Source organism: Lepidochelys kempii, chromosome 17 (assembly GCF_965140285.1).
Source record: "Lepidochelys kempii isolate rLepKem1 chromosome 17, rLepKem1.hap1, whole genome shotgun sequence".
In the NCBI taxonomy this organism is placed as follows: Eukaryota; Metazoa; Chordata; order Testudines; family Cheloniidae; genus Lepidochelys; species Lepidochelys kempii.
The window spans coordinates 1,975,314-1,994,302 of NC_136396.1; the positions used below are offsets into that span (position 1 = coordinate 1,975,314).

The 18,989-nt window shown below is 64.9% G+C and overlaps 1 protein-coding gene across 1 annotated transcript; it reads left to right on the forward strand.

Annotated features, from left to right (window-relative positions):
• Positions 1-1,713: 1,713 nt before the first annotated feature.
• PIPOX (pipecolic acid and sarcosine oxidase) lies at positions 1,714-18,489 on the forward strand. The gene is made up of 8 exons (XM_073315417.2): positions 1,714-1,993; positions 3,492-3,640; positions 12,723-12,936; positions 13,468-13,650; positions 16,520-16,663; positions 16,983-17,141; positions 17,552-17,627; positions 18,129-18,489. Exons 1-8 carry the CDS (start codon positions 1,868-1,870, stop codon positions 18,257-18,259), a joined length of 1,182 nt encoding a protein of 393 aa, XP_073171518.1. The 5' UTR covers positions 1,714-1,867; the 3' UTR covers positions 18,260-18,489.
• Positions 18,490-18,989: the final 500 nt, after the last annotated feature.

Below are 18,989 nucleotides of genomic sequence, written 5' to 3' on the forward strand. Positions count from 1 at the left end.
CGCAGTGATTAATGATCAATAATGCAGGTGCGTTTCCACCGCCTGCCGTTAGCCGGGGAAGGAGACTGGCCAGCTAATGAATTAATCCAGCACGTCACAGGTTGGCCACAGGGGGAAGGAGCAGACGCCCAGGTAAGCTCCGGTAAGCTGGCGCAGCACCGCGGATGGGCAGAGCAATGCCACTGATGCCAGCCCGGGTCTGGCCCTCATGTCCCAACGGGCTGAACAGCAAGTTAGTCAGAGGGTGTCACGGCGTCCCCGGGCGATGCTCTGGAACTGCTCCCTACGAAGCCAGGCAGGACTCTGGGGAAGTCTCCTTTCTGTGAGCAGCCTGTCTGCAGGACACACAGCTCACCCAGCTTCCACCTTCCTGGGTCTGACCTCGGAGCATTCAGCATCCTCTGCCCCTCCCTGCGCTTCCCACAGCGAGTCCGCCCAGGCGGGGTCCTGGGGAAGCCAGAGGGTCCTGCCCCCCAACTCCGCAGTCAGACGGGACTCTCAGCCAGCCAGTAAAACAGAAGGTTTATTAGACGACAGGAACATGGTCTAACCCAGAGCTTGTAGATGCAGAGAACAGGACCCCTCAGCTGGGTCCATTTTGGGGGGCAGTGAGCCAGACAACCACATCTGCCCTTCACTCCATGTCCCTAGCGAGCCCCAAACTGAAACTCTCTCCAGCCCCTCCTCCTCTGGGCTTTGTTCCTTTCCCGGGCCAGGAGGTCACCTGATTCTTTTGTTCTCCAACCCTTTAGTTCTCACCTTGCAGGGGGGAAGGGCCCAGGCCATCAGTTGCCAAGAGACAGAGTGTCGGCCATTTATGTACACTGGCCCTTTGCTCTGCAATATTACACCCCCTTATCCCACCCCCTAGAGACTTAAGAAATGCCATGGGGAAACTGAGGCACCCCTACAGTATTCCGAGGAAACATGAAGAACAGTCCCACTTCGTCACAGAGGGCAGGCCAGCCACGTGGGGATGTACCCAGGGCTGCAGCAGGTCTGCACAGCCCTGGCCACCACGTCCTGCCCGCTCCTTTTACTCACAGAGCCAGCCACAAGCTAGCACAGGTCTGCCCAGCCGAGCTGCAGCCGCACGCTGAGTGTGGTGCAGACGGGCCCTCGGTTGGGAGCTGCAGGGAAAGTAATCAGCCACGGGTAGAGTTAAGTGTAAGAAGGCTCAGGCTGGACTAGCAGGGGACTGCAGGTCGGGATTGAGGGGCAGGGTAGAGTTGGGGGGAACTCAGGTCTGGGACAGGGGGCTGTGGGTCAGGATTGAGGGGCACTGGCAGAGCTGGGGGGACCTCAGGGCTGGGACAGGGGGCTGTGGGTCAGGATTGACGGGCAGGGTAGAGCAGTGCACGAGGGAAACTTGCCCAGTTCTCCCCACCTTGCTCCCAGGGATTCCCTCCCTAGGGTGACAGGGACCGCCCCCTGCCCTTGCAGATGGTGCCCCAGGGACTGAGCTTGCTGGGCTGGGGCCAGAGCTATTTGCATGGCATGGCTGTGAAGGAGGCAGGAGTCCCGAGGGTTCCAGCAGCCGAGCAGCGCCCAGGGACAGTCCCTGGCAGGACAGGCCTGGCAGAGGCCACATGATGCCCTGGTCAGGGACGGGGTGGGTGGGAAATGCCCAGTGCACTTTATGCCTCCCCCAGGGCTGGGCTGGGCTGCTCCAGGCTCCAGGGCAGGTGGAAGCAGGCGGGGGCCCAGACCAGCCAGTCGGGGCACATGCCAGGGAGCCAGGAAGCCCCAAGGACCAGTGCTGGCTGCTGGAGGCAGGCCTGGAAGTCAGCTCCACACGGCTCCCCGCCTGACTGAACTTTGCTCCTGGCTCAGGTCCCAGGCCCCTGCAACGGGAGAAGGGCTGAAGATGGCAGCTGCGGGCGAGCCCCACAGCTCCCTCTACGACACCATAGTGGTGGGGGCCGGGATCCAGGGGTCCTTCACTGCTTACCACCTGGCCAAGCGGGGCAGAGACACCCTCCTGCTGGAACAGGTACCACCCCCAACCCCGACGCGCCGCTCCGGGGAGGACTGCAGGGCAGACACAGCCCCGCAGGCTCCAATTGCAGCCCTGGGTGCACACAGGAGCGAGCCAGAACGCGCCCTCCGGCAGCCGTGCACCGGGACCCCACAGACACCCGGGCTCTGCCTGGCGACAGCTAGCTGGCAGGACGGACCTTGTCCCAGACACAAGCTCTGCACAGCACTGCTCCACTGGAGGCTCCAGCCCAGCCCCCAGAGCGGCGGGGAGCTAAGCCCCTGCGCCCCCCTCTCCAGGTGGGGTCCCTGCAGCTGGGAGGCATGCGGGGCCCCTCTCCAAGGCCCAGTTACAGGCTGGCAGCCAGGAACCGCTCTCCACATGCCCGCCTTGCCCCCAGGCAGACGTGGCTCCGTTCCCACTGCACGCAGCTGTCCCAAGAGATCAGGGAGGGCTGCCCGCTGGGCCAGGCGCAGAGCCGGCTCTCCCAACACCCCTGACCCCTTGGGCTCGGATCCTGCCGGGAACATCCCCGTGAGCAGCTCTCAGCAACTCCCCAAGTTGCAGGGAGAAGCAGCGTGGCCTGGCTGGTCTGCTCCTGGTGCAACACACGATCCTCCCAGCCGTCGTGCGCCTTGCACACGCACCCCAGAGCGGCCTCACCCCACGGCTGAGCTAAACACCCCCCCTCCCCACGGTGACAGAGCGTGATGATGCCCCCCCTCCTGCCCATGCAGCCTGGAGTCTCCGCCGCAACACCCCCGCCACTCCCCACGCAGCAACACGCCCCACCACCTCTCCTGGAGCCCCCGGGAGCCCGGGCCACCCACCGCAACATCCACCCACCGCTGCGACACGGCCGCCCGCTTGGCACAGAGCTGCCACGCCCTCACCCGCCCCCCAACAGCCCTTCGGGGGCAGAGCCCCCGTGCACCAGGGGCTCTCAGGAGCGAGCACTTGCCATCTGAGAGGGCAGCGGCTGGCGCTGTGTGATGCTGGGGAGATCAGTGACTGGAGTGGCAAGATGACCCCACCTGGCACCTAGGACCCCGCCTGGCTCAGCACTGGCCAGAGGTGCTGGGTGGAATCACTGCATTCCCCACGGAGCGGGCAGCTCCCAGGCAGCCCTCGCCCTCACAGCCCCCCCTGAGCAATCGCACCAGCCAGGCAGGGTCGTGTGGCCCAGCTGTGCCCAGGGGGTGCCCCACAGCCAGGGCAGAGACCAGCTGGAACCCAGACCCTCAGGAAGCGATGGCAAAGAGAGGGGAAGGTGCACCATTAGTCCAGGTCCCTCTGCCCACCACGCCTGGCTGCTGCCCCCAGCCTCCCCTGCAGCATGGGGAGAGAGCACAGCTCCAGGAGGGGACGGGTGCCCTGCCCCAGCCCAGGGGCGTGCACCCGAGGCGTGTGCACCCGGGCAGCACTGCAGACAGGGCAGGGAGAGGGAACCAGCATCCCCACAGCAGGCCGGGATCCCCAGCGAACCTTCCCTTTGCCCCTCCTGTCCTGGTAGTTCCCCCTGCCTCACTCCCGAGGCAGCTCCCACGGCCAGAGCCGGATAATCCGCCACGCCTACGCCCAGGAGCACTACACGCAGATGATGGCAGAAAGCTACGGCCTATGGGAGCAGCTGGAAGCCGAGGCTGGCGCCCCGCTGTACAGGTGAGGTGCCGCGAGGGGGAGGGCGTGCTGCCCGCCGGGGACTCGGTCCCTGGCAAGGGGGGCTGCTGGCGGAAATTCAGCCCTGACACCTCAGAACTGAGGGGCCGGGAGGCACAGGGCCCCGGCTGCCCCGCTCAGCAGTTATTGGCGCTGCTGGGCCCCAGCCAAACAGCAGCCGGGCCGATGCCAGGCCAGCTGGCCCCACAGCCCACCCTTAGCACCACGCACGCCAGGCCCCGGCCGACAGGGCCACCAGTCTGGTATGGGAGCCTGGGGAAAGGGCAGCCAACCACAGGCCCTGGCCCCTGGTGCCCAGCCGGGTTACTCACCCCCAGGCTCTCTGGCCAGACATTGCAATCAATGGAAAGGAAGGGCCCCGGCTGCCCCAGAGTAGCCGACACCAGGGACCCCTTTGGAACCAAGCGGAGCATTAAGGGGTTGTTGCTGGAGTGGCTCAGCCCCACGTTAGGGCAGGGGCAGGATTTTACCACCCCGGAGATTCAGCAGCGTCTCCATTCGCTGCGGGGGCCTGCACCGCAGTTACAGCCGGTTGGTGGGTGCAGATTGATCAATCCCCCCACCCGACGGCCTTGGGCCTGGCCCATGAGCACAATGGGAAAGAGATGCGGGGCTCTGTGTCAGCCCACCCGAGGCATGCCGAGTGCAGGCCACCCCGGCCAAGAGGAGAGGCTAGTAACCCCTCCAGGCTTCGGCTGCTGTCAGCACAGGGAAGGGAGCCGGGTGTGGGAGACACAGGACTGCGTCCAGCCAAGATCCAGGAGCAGGGATGGGCCCGGCCCCGTTGCAGACCAGCGAGCGCAAAGGGGCCCAGTGAAGAGCAGCAGAAGGGGCAAAGTCCCTGGCACTGAGCACGAGCCACCAGCCGCCACGTCTGAGCGATAACAAGCCCCCCCAGGCCCGGGCCCCAGACAGCGCGACCCTGTTTCCTTTGGCCAACCGCAACAAACAGGCGGAGCCGGAGCCAAGCCAAGCAATCCCGATTGGCGGTGCCACCCGGATGCAGGCTGGCTAAGTGCACGAGGGTCTCGCTGCTCAACCAGCCCCCAGCCCTGCGCGGCTCTGGTACCTGCCTGAACCCGAGCAGCCACGGATCTCCCGGGAGTGGTACCGCGCGGCTACTGGCCACGTGCTCTGAACGGGACGGTGCCCTGCCTGGGCCCAGCCAGCTCCCGGGGCTCAGAAGTGCTCCCCTAGGACAGAGCCTACAGCTCCTTACTCCCCTGTACAAGCCTGGCTTCGGCTCCAGACCCCTGTTTACACATTGCCAGCAGCCCACGTAAGCCTCCCCCAGGTGACGCTGGGGAGCTGAGCACTGGAGGGGTCATGGCGGGACCCCCTCCCAGAGGGGGAGCCCAGCAGCAGCCCCATGCTAGGCCATGTTAACAGATAGCGGGAAACAAATGATCAACTTCCATCCGTCCCCGGTCCTTGGCTGACTGCTCAGCTGCTGTCAGAGAGGTGAGGCTGCCCCCCACCCCCTCCTTCTGGGCCACGGCCCCACAGGCCAGGGGACTGGTAGGGGCTGGGGATGGACAGAGATCCCAGGAGGGAGGTGGCAGCCCACCTGTGAACATTGGCACGGGGCTGACAGCGGTTCAGAAACCCCTTCCCCCACATGCCAGCATGCAGAGCCCCCCACTGCAGCCAGGGAAATCCCTGGGGCAGAGCCCACAGGGCGAGCCCCTACACCACCGCGGGAGCCTCAGCATTTGGGGAGTGTGTCCCGGTCCCAGAACCTGCCCCTAGGAGCCAGCCAGCATGGCCCAGGGCTGGGCTGCAGGGCTCGGCTCCAGCCCACAGGAGTTCTCAAGCCCAGGGCCAGCAGAGCCCTGCAGGAACCCCAGGACCCATGGGCTTGCACCAGGACTCACCGCGCTCAGCCCCCCACTCACCTGCTCAGGAAGGGGTCTGCTCCGCTAGGTGCTGAGTAGGGCCTTGGCGGAGTGGCTGCACTCCCACCTGGCCTGGGGTGGAGCCACAGACCCCACCCCCAGCGCACCTGTGCTGGAGAGACAGGCCCCGAGCGGCCAGGATGTGGGGCAGGAGGCAGCCAGCCTAGGCCGTGGTCCAAAGCCTGCTGTCTAGGGCAGAGCCATGCTGGGCACAGCAGTGAGGCCAGGGGCAGCCCCTCCTGCCAGCCCCGGGAGGCTCTCGCAGCGAGGCCCCCTCCCTGGCCCCCCCCCACTCATCCCAGCACCCCCTTCCGTCTCCTTCACACCCTCCAGCCCCACGTGTCTTGGCCTTCCTTAGGCATTGTGTAGCCAGGGCAGTCCCTGGCCCAGGTGCCCTTGTGCCAGCGGCGCTTGTGGGGAGGCCGGGGGCAGGTCTGCTGGACAAGTCTGTGGACTCCCAGCCTGGCAGAGCCGCAGCTCATGCCCCAGGAAGCGGGTGATTCAGCCAGACCCTGGCCTGGCCCAGTGAAGGAAATAACCTGCAGCAGGGGAGCCAGTGAGGCCTGTTCCCGGGGCTCAGGTCAGGGGCTGAGCAGCCCGAAGCTCAGGGATGTCCGATTGCCTTGAATTATCAGCTCCCGCACGCCCTGGCTTTAGACTTTGCCAGCCACCCGCAGCCACCTCTGGGGTGGGACATGGCAGCCACTGAACAGCATGCAGCAACACTGCCCACCTGACCCAGGGCTCCCCTCCTCCTACAGACAGCCCCCCCTCAGCACAGGGCAAACTCATGGAGAACTGGGACATACCCCACAAGGGAGCACGGGTGCCCTGCTGATGTCACCGCACAAACCGACTGCTCCCAGGGGCTGCGATCACGTGATCTACAGCACTCCTGCCAGTCCAGACCCAGACCACCTGTGACAAAGTGGGACTGTTCTTAATGTTTCCTCTGAATAGTGTGGGGGTGCCTCAGTTTCCCCTAGGCAGTTCTTAAGTATCTAGGTGGTGGGGTAAGGGTTTATGATCCTTGCAGAGCCCTAGAGGGCAGGTGTGTGCAGGGGTCAGGACACAGAGAATGGCCGACACCCTGTTTCCTGGCCACTGATGGCCTGGCCCTTCCCCCCTGCAAGGTGAGAACTGAAGGGTTGGAGAACAAAGGAATCAGGTGACCTCCTGCCCTAGGAAAGGGACAAAGCCCAGAGGAGGAGGGGCTGGAGGGAGTTTCAGTTTGGGGCTAGCTGGGGACATGGAGTGAAGTGCAGAGGTGGTTGTCTGGCTCACTGCCCCCCAAAATGGACCCAGCTGAGGGGTCCTGTTCTCTGCACCTACAAGCTCTGTGTTAGACCACGTTCCTGTCGTCTAATAAACCTTCTGTTTTACTGGCTGGCTGAGAGTCCTGTCTGACTGCGGAGTTGGGGTGCAGGACCCTCTGGCTTCCCCAGGACCCCGCCTGGGCGGACTCGCTGGGGGAAGCGCACAGAGGGGCAGAGGATGCTGAGTGCTCCGAGGTCAGACCCAGGAAGGTGGAAGCCGTGTGAGCTGTGTGTCCTGAAGACAGTCTGCTCACAGAAAGGAGACTTCCCCAGAGTCCTGACTGGCTTCATGGGGAGCAGTTCCAGAGCATCGCCCAGGGACTCCGTGGCAACTGGTGGCAGCGGTGGGATGTACTGCACCCCGTGGATGGCGCTTCCTGCAGTAAGTGACTGGGAAGCAGTAACACGAAGGGGGATTGCCGAGGACCAGGCATGCTGAAGGCTCAGAGAGGAGCAGTTTCGGGGGGCAGTTAACCCCTGGGAGTGTGTGACCAGCGAGAAGGACTGTGCAGTAATGGGGTCCCCTTGGGGACTGCGATGAACAGTCTCAGGGGCGGAGGAGCCTGCGGCTTGGCCCTGGGAGAGAGAAGGACTTTTGCAGTCACAGGGTCCCCCGGGGGATTGCAGCGAGCAGTCCCAGGGGCGGAGGAGTCTGCAGCTCAACCCTGGCAAAGAGGTGGTGACCTCGAGAAGGGCTGGCACACTAGGGGTTCTCCCTGGAAACCGTGGGGAGCTGAGAGCACACAGGCCGGTGAGTCCACAACACCTTGGGAAGAGCGGAGTGATGGCCTGTCACTGTCTCCTTAAGAAGGACATCGGAACCCTGTGCAGAAAGAGAGGGTTGAGCGTTGGAAAGTTCACCAAAGCACAGTTAATCGTGCAGCTGGAGGAGGATGACCGCTCGAAGGAACAGATTCCTGACCCAAATGGGGCTATAGCAGGATCTGGGAGCAGCTGGAGTTGTAGCCAGGCACCGCCAAGACTCCTGTCCCCGACCAGACGGGGGTCTTCAAGATCGGGTTCCCCATCGGGGGATCGGAGATGGACGGGATTGGAGCTGAGTCCGAGGGAGCAAGAGGACCGTGGGAGACAGCGAGAGCCCGAGAAAGAGCTGCAGAAGCAGCAGCAGCATGAACTGGCAGTGGGGGAGCGGGGATGGCTAGGGGACCCCCCAGGGGTGAGTGGGGATAGACCCCGGGGGGCCAGTTCCGCAGGGAACCTCGAGACTAAATTGCTGCCCCTGGTTAAGGCGGGGGGGATGTGGATGCCACCTTACTGCCTTTGAGCAGGCTGGCGATTTGAACCAGGGGGACCCTGCGGAAAAGCCCCAGTGTCTAGCTCCCTTGCTGGGTCCCAAGGCCATAGACTCCATCATCCAGATGGGTGGGGAGGTGGACAGGATCCCACTCCTGACCCCAACCTATATGTCTGTGTGGAGTTTCCTGGGGCCAGGCCCCTCGGACCCCCAGTGGGAGCAGAAGGTGATGATCAATGGGGAGACATTTCTGGGGTGGCGAGATCCTGGGAGAGAGAAAACTGTTGTCAGGCCCTGGGTGGTGCAGCCTCAGATGCTATGGGGCTGTGTGAGCTGGGTGAAGAACCCAGGGATGAAGCCCCTCGCCCTACCTATGGCCCGGATCCCTGTGCAGACCCAGGAGGGGTGGAGCTGGCTGGTTGTTGGGGTTCTCCAGGACACCAGCTGTGAGACCCTGTTGTGGGGTGACTGTGTCTCTTTGGGACAGGATCCAGGCCCTGCCCTGCCGAGGGTTTGAATTTGAATCCAGGGAACCAATCGGTGGAGAGGGAAATGGTCAGTGAAAATGCAGATGACCTGGCTGGCAGCAGGGAGGAGCTGTTAGGCTCAGGCTACCTGCCTGCCTGTAACCAGCCCCTGGGGCTGGGTGGGACAGAGAGATGCTCCCCACCCCCTTGCACACCGGAGAGGGGGCTCAGGCCGGCTCTGATGCAGTGAGGAAAGCAGCGAGCTCGCTGCCTATCCCCACTGGGACAGCAAGGGCAGCGCTGAGCACAGTGGGAGCTGAGACCCCAGCTGAGTGGGGGGAGACACAGGCAGGGCAGGGGATCTGTGGGGAGTGGCAAGGTGCTTGGTAAGGAAAGTCTGGATGAGCCCAGGCAGCCTTGTGAGCTGTGGCTTTGTCTAGTCATCAGGGTGGGAAGGCGAGGAGAGTGGAAGATGAGTGTCCCTGGGTGGAGAATTGGGACAGGGAAGGAAACGTTCCTGTGTCTGTCAGGGGTATTGACTTGCCTGTGGAGGGAGCTACCCTGATCTCCAAGCAGTTGTCTGGTGAACAGCCTTGTGTGCCGGGACCAGGGGAATGAGATCCCAAGCTGTGTGTCTGGTAAAGGAGAAAGTGTGTCCGGCTCTTTGTCTGTGGAGCAGACAGAAGGGGCCTTTCAGCCTGTGATGGTTGAGGGTCGTGCAGGTGTCTCAGAGTTTGTTCTGGATTCAGCTAAAGCCCAGGAAGGGAATGGTCCTCTAAGTTTGTGTCTGCTCGGGAGAATGGCCCTGTAACTAGGTCGCATCCAGTTAGTGTCTATGTAAAATCCCAGAGACCAGACAATTCTGGTGCTTGTATTTTGCCTGTTGCTAGTGTGTTGTTGGGAAAGGGTGGAGCAACTCTGTCTGATCAGGGTGAGATCCTAGCCAGGGCACAAGGAGAGAGCATGAAGGTGTGTGATTGTGTTACCTACTGAGGGTGTGGAAACCTGTAGCAAGAAGGAAAAGATTCCTGAACTTGTATGTGGCAAAGGGAAGGAGAATGCTTCTAACCTTTTATCTAGGAAGTCTGTCAGTTTGCGGGAAAGGGGATTGTGTAAGAATCCGCCGGATGGGCCAGAGGTAATTCTGGATATAAGTGAGACCCAGAAAGAGTCTGTTGTTGCTCAGGAAAGTGTTCCTCTAGAGCAAGCCCTCGTTAAAGAGGATAAGAGCAGAATTTCTGTGAGGGGTGAATTGTTGCATAGAAAAGCCCTAAGGAAAGGAATCCTCATGGAGTCTTTGCAAGCAGTTTACTGCAACTGAAGGGTGTGAAAGTGATTTAATCCAGAAAAAGAAAAGGAGTACTTGTGGCACCTTAGAGACTAACCAATTTATTTGAGCATGAGCTTTCGTGAGCTACAGCTCACTTCATCAGATGTTTACCGTGGAAACTGCAGTCTGCTGCAGTTTCCACGGTAAACATCTGATGAAGTGAGCTGTAGCTCACGAAAGCTCATGCTCAAATAAATTGGTTAGTCTCTAAGGTGCCACAAGTACTCCTTTTCTTTTTGCGAATACAGACTAACACGGCTGTTCCTCTTAATCCAGAAAGTTTCAGTTCCTAACAGTCAGAAATTTTCTGTTGTGAATGGATCCACTGACTGTCCTGTTGAAAGACCGAGGGGGGATAGCTTTGAGAAGGTCTCAGATGAAGTGAAAGCTGTTAAGAAAGTTAAACAGTCCTATAACCAAGTGGCTGTGTTTGGCCAGCTTGTTGGGAAGAAGACCCAATCCCAGTTTGACCCCCTGGGGTTTTGGGGTGGCCAAAGGGCACGGGCTGCATAAACCTTCCCACATGCAGCCTGTGAGTGCTATCGACCACCCCCGACGTAAGGGAGGGCGTGAAACTGGAAGGGCCTGATGTAACTCCTACCAAGGAATGGGAGAGATGCTGGGGCATCCATGGGAATGTTGGTGGCTTCGAACTTCCCTAGGTCAATGGCTAAAGTGACCCTGCTCAGTTCGATCTCGAAGGGGGGAGAGATGTGACGAAGTGGGACTGTTCTTAATGTTTCCTCTGAATAGTGTGGGGGTGCCTCAGTTTCCCCTAGGCAGTTCTTAAGTATCTAGGTGGTGGGGTAAGGGTGTATGATCATTGCAGAGCCCTCAAGGGCAGGTGTGTGCAGGGGTCTGGACACAGAGAATGGCCGACACCCTGTTTCCTGGCCACTGATGGCCTGGGCCCTTCCCCCCTGCAAGGTGAGAGCTAAAGGGTTGGAGAACAAAGGAATCAGGTGCCCTCCTGGCCCGGGAAAGGGACAAAGCCCAGAGGAGGAGGGGCTGGAGGGAGTTTCAGTTTGGGGCTGGCTGGGACATGGAGTGAAGTGCAGAGGTGGTTGTCTGGCTCACTGCCCCCCAAAATGGACCCAGCTGAGGGGTCCGGTTCTCTGCACCTACAAGCTCTGTGTTAGACCATGTTCCTGTTGTCTAATGAACCTCTGTTTTACTGGCTGGCTGAGAGTCCCATCTGACTACAGAGTTGGGGGGCAGGACCCTCTGGCTTCCCTAGGGGCCGCGCCTGAGCGGACTCGCTGTGGGAAGCGCACAGAGGGGCAGAGGAGGCTGAATGCTCCGAGGCCAGACCCAGGAAGGTGGAAGCTGTGTGAGCTGTGTGTCCTGCAGACAGGCTGCTCCCAGAAAGGAGACTTCCCCAGAGTCCTGACTGGCGTCGTAGGGAGCAGTTCCAGAGCATCGCCCAGGGACTCCGTGACACCACCCCATTACCCCTGTTCTGCCGGTGCCCCTCACTTCCGGCCCGCAGCCCCTGCTAGCCCAGCCCTGGGCCCCCAGCTCTGCCGGTACCCCTCACTCCCGACCCGCAGCCCTGCACCCCACACACACGCTCGCCGCAGACAGGTGCGGTGGCAGCCCACTAGCCATCAGCCTGGGAGCCCCAGACTCAGTCTCCCTGGGATCCAAGCCAGGCTTTGTACTCTGTCCAGGACGAGTGTTTGGGGCAGCGACTCGCGGGGCCGCCCACCATCCGCCCACCCCTTGCCCTTGCTCCAGCCTGCCCTGGGGGCACCCAGCACAGTGGTCGGGGGCTGGTTCCCAAGGCAGCAGGCCGCATGGCGGGCGAGACGGACTCCCGGTAATTTATCTGACTCTATAAAGGATGAGCCATTAAGGAAAGAAGCACATAAACGATTCCCCATCTCGCCAGGGTCAGAGCTAATGGAGCTATCAATCTCGTTAGGCGGGAGCCTGGCAGAAAGGCCCCTTCCGCCGTCCCCGGCTGACTGACTCCCAGATCCTTTGGCCTCACCCCACCGGGCCCTGCCTGTTCCCCACACAGGGGCTGGGCTGTCCCGTGGGCTGGCAGTGCTCAGGGATCTCCCCTGATGGCGTGGCCCAGGGGAGAGGCTCAGACCCAGTCTCTTGTTGGGGCAGCAGCAGCTGCGGTTCCCGCCCCGCCCCGACCTGCTGGGGGCAGGAATCGGCACTGCCCAGCCGCCGGGAAGGGCGGGAATCGCCCCTGTGGCCTTTAGTGACGGGAGGGATCCAGGCCAGGCTCCCTGCGTGGCCACGGGATGACCTGCCGCAGTCCCAACACCCCCCCCCAGCTACCAACATGGCCCCCCCAGCTCTGCCAGTGCCCTCATCCCCCTGCTACTCCAGCCCCGGCTCCCCCAGCTAGCAGCTGGGCCCTGCAGGTTCCCCCCTCACTTGCTCTGACGATGGTGGCTCAGGCAGCTCCTGGTGGGTGGCGCTTGGCACCGTCACAGCCTGGCCCCTTGGCCCCTGACCCTTGGTTTTGAACCACAGCCGCCCGCAGGGGTGGCAGCCTGCCCACAAGCCCAGCGATGCTGGAATATGGACACGCTGTCTCTGCAGTCAGCTTCCCTGGCAGCGTGGGCAGGACCCGTCTCCTGCCCTGCCACCCACCTGCTGGGGGCCCCTGTGCAAGTCGCCGCCCCGCTCTCTGGCTCCGCGGCCCAGACTGCCGGAGCTGGGCTGGGCCAGGCAGGGCCGAGAGGGCTCGTGGCACGCCCACGCGGGGCCGGAGCTGGCTGGGACGTGGGCAGCGACTGCCCAGTGCCGTAACGCTCTGTTCCCCGGGCCCATCTCCGCAGGCAGACGGGGCTGCTGGTTCTGGCGGCCAACACCAACCCCGAATTCCAGCGCTTCTGCCAGACCTTGGCACAGCACCACATCCCCAGCGAGCTGTTCACCGCGGAGTCGCTGCGTGGGCGCTTCCCCGGCATCCGGCCCTACTGCGGGGAGGCGGGCGTGTCAGACCGCACGGCAGGGGTCCTCTACGCGGACAGGGCACTCCGGGCTGTTCAGGTACCGGGCTGGGCCTGGGGCGCGTGGCTTCTCTCCAGCCAGGGGCCGGGGGCTCGGCCCCAGGAGATGGGGGTACTGACAGCATCGCCTCCAGGCCCTGCAACCCCTGGGACAGCTCTGGCTGGGCCAACAGCCACGCTTGCCACAGACACGGAATGGGGCCCAGCTGGAGTCCCTGCACCGGTGGGGAACGCCTAGTGCTCTGCCCCTGCAGCTCTCAGCCACGCCCGTGGGTGCTACCATGTGGCATTTGCCATCCCCGGTATGCTCCCTGGGGGTGGCTCGCCGGGGCAGGCATGTGCCCTCTGGACCATCTCTGCAAGGCCATGGGCAGCCAGCAGCCCGGGGGGGCCCCAGCGCACTCCTGGCTTGGCCCTGTTGCTGCCTTCTGGCTCCAGGAATGAGGGGTCCCCAGCCGGGCTCCCACCCACTGTGCAGGGGCTGAGCACCAAGCTGCACCTCTCGACCCCTGGGGCCTGGCCCAGCCGGCATTGCTCCCCCGGCCCCAGGCTGAGTGGGCTCCCTCCCCAGGACGGGTTCCGGCGGTGCGGGGGAGCCCTGCGCGACAGCGAGCAGGTGACTGACATCCAGCCGGGGGTCGTGGTTACCGTGACAACCAGCGGAGGGGTGTACCAAGCCAAGAGTCTGGTGATTACAGCCGGCCCCTGGGCCAATAAGCTTCTGGCCCCGCTGGGCCTGCAGCTGCCTCTCCAGGTAAGGGCTGGCTCCGGCTGTGCCAGGGGGACGCGGGGCGTTGCCAGCAAGAGCACAGGATTGTAACCCAGAATGCACAGCTCACTTCCACCACTGGCTCACGCCTGGCACTGCACGTGGGGCTCCGTGTCCCTACGCACGCCCGGCAGTGCACGTGGGGCTCCGTGTCCCTGCGCACGCCCGGCAGTGCACGTGGGGCTCCGTGTCCCTGCGCACGCCCGGCAGTGCACGTGGGGCTCCGTGTCCCTGCGCACGCCCGGCAGTGCACGTGGGGCTCCGTGTCCCTGCGCACGCCCGGCAGTGCACGTGGAGCTCCGTGTCCCTGCGCACGCCCGGCAGTGCACGTGGGGCTCCGTGTCCCTGCGCACGCCCGGCAGTGCACGTGGGGCTCCGTGTCCCTGCGCACGCCCGGCAGTGCACGTGCCTGGCTCCGTGTCCCTGCGCACGCCCGGCAGTGCACGTGGGGCTCCGTGTCCCTGCGCACGCCCGGCAGTGCACGTGGGGCTCCGTGTCCCTGCGCACGCCCGGCAGTGCACGTGGGGCTCCGTGTCCCTGCGCACGCCCGGCAGTGCACGTGGGGCTCCGTGTCCCTGCGCACGCCCGGCAGTGCACGTGGGGCTCCGTGTCCCTGCGCACGCCCGGCAGTGCACGTGGGGCTCCGTGTCCCTACGCACGCCCGGCAGTGCACGTGGGGCTCCGTGTCCCTGCGCACGCCCGGCAGTGCACGTGCCTGGCTCCGTGTCCCTGCGCACGCCCGGCAGTGCACGTGCCTGGCTCCGTGTCCCTGCGCACGCCCGGCAGTGCACGTGGGGCTCCGTGTCCCTGCGCACGCCCGGCAGTGCACGTGGGGCTCCGTGTCCCTGCGCACGCCCGGCAGTGCACGTGGGGCTCCGTGTCCCTGCGCACGCCCGGCACTGCACGTGGGGCTCCGTGTCCCTGCGCACGCCTGGCACTGCACGTGGGGCTCCGTGTCCCTGCGCACGCCTGGCAGTGCACGTGCCTGGCTCCGTGTCCCTGCGCACGCCTGGCAGTGCACGTGCCTGGCTCCGTGTCCCTGCGCACGCCTGGCAGTGCACGTGGGGCTCCGTGTCCCTGCGCACGCCTGGCAGTGCACGTGGGGCTCCGTGTCCCTGCGCACGCCTGGCAGTGCACGTGGGGCTCCGTGTCCCTGCGCACGCCTGGCACTGCACGTGGGGCTCCGTGTCCCTGCGCACGCCTGGCAGTGCACGTGCCTGGCTCCGTGTCCCTACGCACGCCTGGCACTGCACGTGGGGCTCCGTGTCCCTGCGCACGCCTGGCAGTGCACGTGCCTGGCTCCGTGTCCCTACGCACGCCTGGCAGTGCACGTGGGGCTCCGTGTCCCTGCGCACGCCTGGCAGTGCACGTGGGGCTCCGTGTCCCTGCGCACGCCTGGCACTGCACATGGGGCTCCGTGTCCCTGCGCACGCCTGGCAGTGCACGTGGGGCTCCGTGTCCCTGCGCACGCCTGGCACTGCACGTGGGGCTCCGTGTCCCTGCGCACGCCTGGCAGTGCACGTGCCTGGCTCCGTGTCCCTGCGCACGCCTGGCAGTGCACGTGCCTGGCTCCGTGTCCCTGCGCACGCCTGGCACTGCACGTGGGGCTCCGTGTCCCTGCGCACGCCTGGCAGTGCACGTGCCTGGCTCCGTGTCCCTGCGCACGCCTGGCACTGCACGTGGGGCTCCGTGTCCCTGCGCACGCCTGGCACTGCACGTGGGGCTCCGTGTCCCTGCGCACGCCTGGCACTGCACGTGGGGCTCCGTGTCCCTGCGCACGCCTGGCAGTGCACGTGGGGCTCCGTGTCCCTGCGCACGCCTGGCAGTGCACGTGCCTGGCTCCGTGTCCCTGCGCACGCCTGGCAGTGCACGTGGGGCTCCGTGTCCCTGCGCACGCCTGGCAGTGCACGTGGGGCTCCGTGTCCCTGCGCACGCCTGGCAGTGCACGTGGGGCTCCGTGTCCCTGCGCACGCCTGGCAGTGCACGTGCCTGGCTCCGTGTCCCTGCGCACGCCTGGCAGTGCACGTGCCTGGCTCCGTGTCCCTGCGCACGCCTGGCAGTGCACGTGGGGCTCCGTGTCCCTGCGCACGCCTGGCAGTGCACGTGGGGCTCCGTGTCCCTGCGCACGCCTGGCAGTGTACGTGCCTGGCTCCGTGTCCCTGCGCACGCCTGGCAGTGCACGTGGGGCTCCGTGTCCCTGCGCACGCCTGGCAGTGCACGTGCCTGGCTCCGTGTCCCTGCGCACGCCTGGCACTGCACGTGGGGCTCCGTGTCCCTGCGCACGCCTGGCAGTGCACGTGGGGCTCCGTGTCCCTGCGCACGCCTGGCAGTGCACGTGCCTGGCTCCGTGTCCCTGCGCACGCCTGGCACTGCACGTGGGGCTCCGTGTCCCTGCGCACGCCTGGCAGTGCACGTGGGGCTCCGTGTCCCTGCGCACGCCTGGCAGTGCACGTGGGGCTCATGCCTGAGGGCTCCATGCCTGTGCAGACAGGGCTGGGTGGAGCGAGCGCACCTTCCCGGGGGTCGCTGTGTGGTTGGTCAGAGCCCTGCAGTCGCTGCCTGGAGCTGCTCTGAGACGTGGCACCGGGGCGGGGCGGGGCAGGGGGGGCACTGGCCTAGGAGCTCAGCTGGGTCAGGGTAGGCATAGGGGCACAGGGCGCCAGGCGCCAGCCAGGAGGAGACCTGGCCTCCCACCCTTCCTGCCAGCTCTGCTGCCGGTGCTCAGTGCTTGGTAGTGGGTCCGGCCACCCGCCACCCCCAAGGGAGCCGCATCCCTCTCGCCCGCATCCTCCCCAGCTCCCGGACTTGCCCGGCAGGGAGGAGAGGACTGATCCATGTGTGCCCCGCCCTGCAGACCCTGCGTATCAATGTCTGCTACTGGAAGGAGAAGGTCCCTGGGGCTTACGGGGTCTCCGCGCACTTCCCCTGCTTCCTGGCCATCTGCGACCCCCATCACATCTACGGGCTGCCCTCCAATGAGTACCCAGGGCTGGTGAAGGTGAGATGGGGCAGCAGGGAGGGTGGCCCAGCTTGCGCACCCGCCCACACACACACCCACCCCCTTGCACGCACCTCCACACACTTTGTTGGGGGGCAGGCAAGATATGGGCGCTTCCCGGCCTGATGCAGCCCTAGGCTTTGCCAACCCTGCCCTTGCGGGGGGTGGGGGTGAGTGCAGAGCTCCGGGGGGAGGGAGCCTGGGGGCCGGGGCGGTGGGCGGGAGCCCAGGGGTGCTCGGCGGGGGCTGGCTGGGAAGGAGCAGGGCTGGCCGGGAAGGAGCAGGGCTGGCCTGACCCTCCCTCCTCAAACCGCCCCAGATCTGCTATCACTCTGGCAGCCCGGCAGACCCTGAAGAGCGCGACCGGCCGCCCGAGGCCTCAGGCCTGCCTGACATCCAGGTGCTCCAGGACTTCGTCAGCAAGTACCTGCCAGGCCTGGTGCCGGAGCCGGCCGTGGTGGAGCACTGCATGTACACGGTGAGGGGCAGCTGGGAGACCTGGCCTGAGAACTCCCCTCCCCTCCCAGGGCCTGCCAGCTCAAATGGGCACCCCTGCCTGGAGCTAGGACCAGAACCCAGGAGTCCTGGCTCCCAACTCCCCCTGCCCCCCCAACCTGCTAGCCCCTACGCCCCTGCCAGGGCCAGGGCTAGAACCCAGGAGTCCTGGCTCCCCAGCAGCCTGGCCTCTGCTTAGACACCTGCTCCCAGTTCATGCCCCACATGGGTGGTGATGGACAGGCCAGGCGATGGCTCCCAAAGTCACTCGTGTGCTCCCAGACCCTCCCCACTCCGGCAGGAGCCAGGGCACCAGTGTCCCCCTTGCCCACCCTGGGGACTGTGAATTGGTGAGGCTCTCCCCTCCTTGACACACGCACTGGCTCCCCACAGAACACCCCAGACGAAGACTTCGTTCTGGATCGGCACCCCAAGTTCAGCAACATCGTCATTGGGGCGGGGTTCTCAGGTAAGTGGGGGTGGGGCGGCAGGGGATTCTCAGGTAAGAAGGAGCGGGGCAGGATGCGGGGGGGGGGTCTTGGGTAAGCAGGAGCGGGGCAGGATGTGGGGGGGGGTTCAGGTAAGTCGGGCAGGGGCTCAGCACCTGCTCCCAGTGCCAAAGCAGCGCCGGGGACGGCTGCCTAGGACCGGGGTGTTCCCCATAGGGCTGGGATGGCCCAGCGGTCCCCCTGCCCCATCCCTAGGCCCCGTTCAATCTGCTGCCACTGCTCAGCCCTGCCCCAGTGCTGGTCCCACCCCACGGGGCGGGTGTGGTGCAGACCCCCCTCCCCCAGCTGCAGGGCCCCCCGGGTGTTCCCAGGGACACTGGCTGGGGTGGGGAGTGGGGGGTGGCCGAGCACCATGCCAGCCCCCGGGGGCAGGCGAGCATGGGCAGTGCCCGCAGCCCAGGGCTTGCTCTCGGGGCGGCCGTTCCCAGCTGACTGGAGTTTCTGCACTTCTGCCCACACAGGCCACGGGTTCAAGCTGGCGCCGGTGGTCGGGAAGCTCCTGTGCCAACTCAGTGTGGGGGAGGAGCCGTCCTACACCATGGAGCCGTTTGGCATCCGACGCTTCCCAGCCCTGCCCCCCGCTGCCCTGTAGCCTGCCCTGCGCTGGGCCCAGGGGCTTCTGCCACCAGCGTCACTGGCCCCCAAGCTCTGGCTGAGCCCGGATGCTCGAGCTGAGTGCAGGGGTCACCCCCTCGGCCCAGGCTCTGTTCCCCTGTTTGTTTGGGTCTCAGCATCCCCCCCTGCTGGGCATACACAGCCCCAAGACAAGGGGAACACGGGGCTCCCCGCTCCTGTTCCAACCAATAAACACCTGGCAAGCCAGCCCCCGTGCACCAGCTCTCTCTCTCACCCGCGGCCGGCGTGGAGGGGACTGGGGGCTCCCTGGGCCCCAGCAAGTTGAACAAGCCCCACCACACTGGGTGAAGGTTGGCAGACGGGTGGGGGGGTCTCTGGCTCACTCGGAGATCGACCGATGGCGCCATGAGACCCTAACGCCCACCTTGGCCCCACTTCGCTCCATGCCCAGCCAGCAGCGAGCCCTGGGCGCAAGGTGCCTCCTCCATGGAGCTGGCCCAAGCTCACCCTGGAAGGGAGCCTGAGCTGCCCCCGGCCTGGCCCCACACACAAAACGGTCTCCTCAGCAGGAGCGACGTGGCTGGGGCCCCCCCACCCCGCGCTCGCTGTGCAGGGGGCCCACTCGGCCCAAGCTCATCTCGGCCTTGTCAGGCTCATGAAGATGGAGCTGTCTGAGCGGGAGCGACACACTCGCTTAGGGGGCAAGTGAAATGTTTTAATGTTAAATGTGCCATTTTATTATCATT

What these genes read in the sequence shown, in the direction of transcription:
- PIPOX (XM_073315417.2), top strand. Translation starts at nt 1,868, where the DNA reads ATGGCAGCTGCGGGCGAGCCCCACAGCTCCCTCTACGACACCATAGTG. An exon ending in GCTGGCGCCCCGCTGTACAG is followed by an intron (nt 3,641 to 12,722) that starts GTGAGGTGCCGC and finishes CCATCTCCGCAG; the next exon opens with GCAGACGGGGCTGCTGGTTC. An exon ending in GCCTGCAGCTGCCTCTCCAG is followed by an intron (nt 13,651 to 16,519) that starts GTAAGGGCTGGC and finishes CCCGCCCTGCAG; the next exon opens with ACCCTGCGTATCAATGTCTG.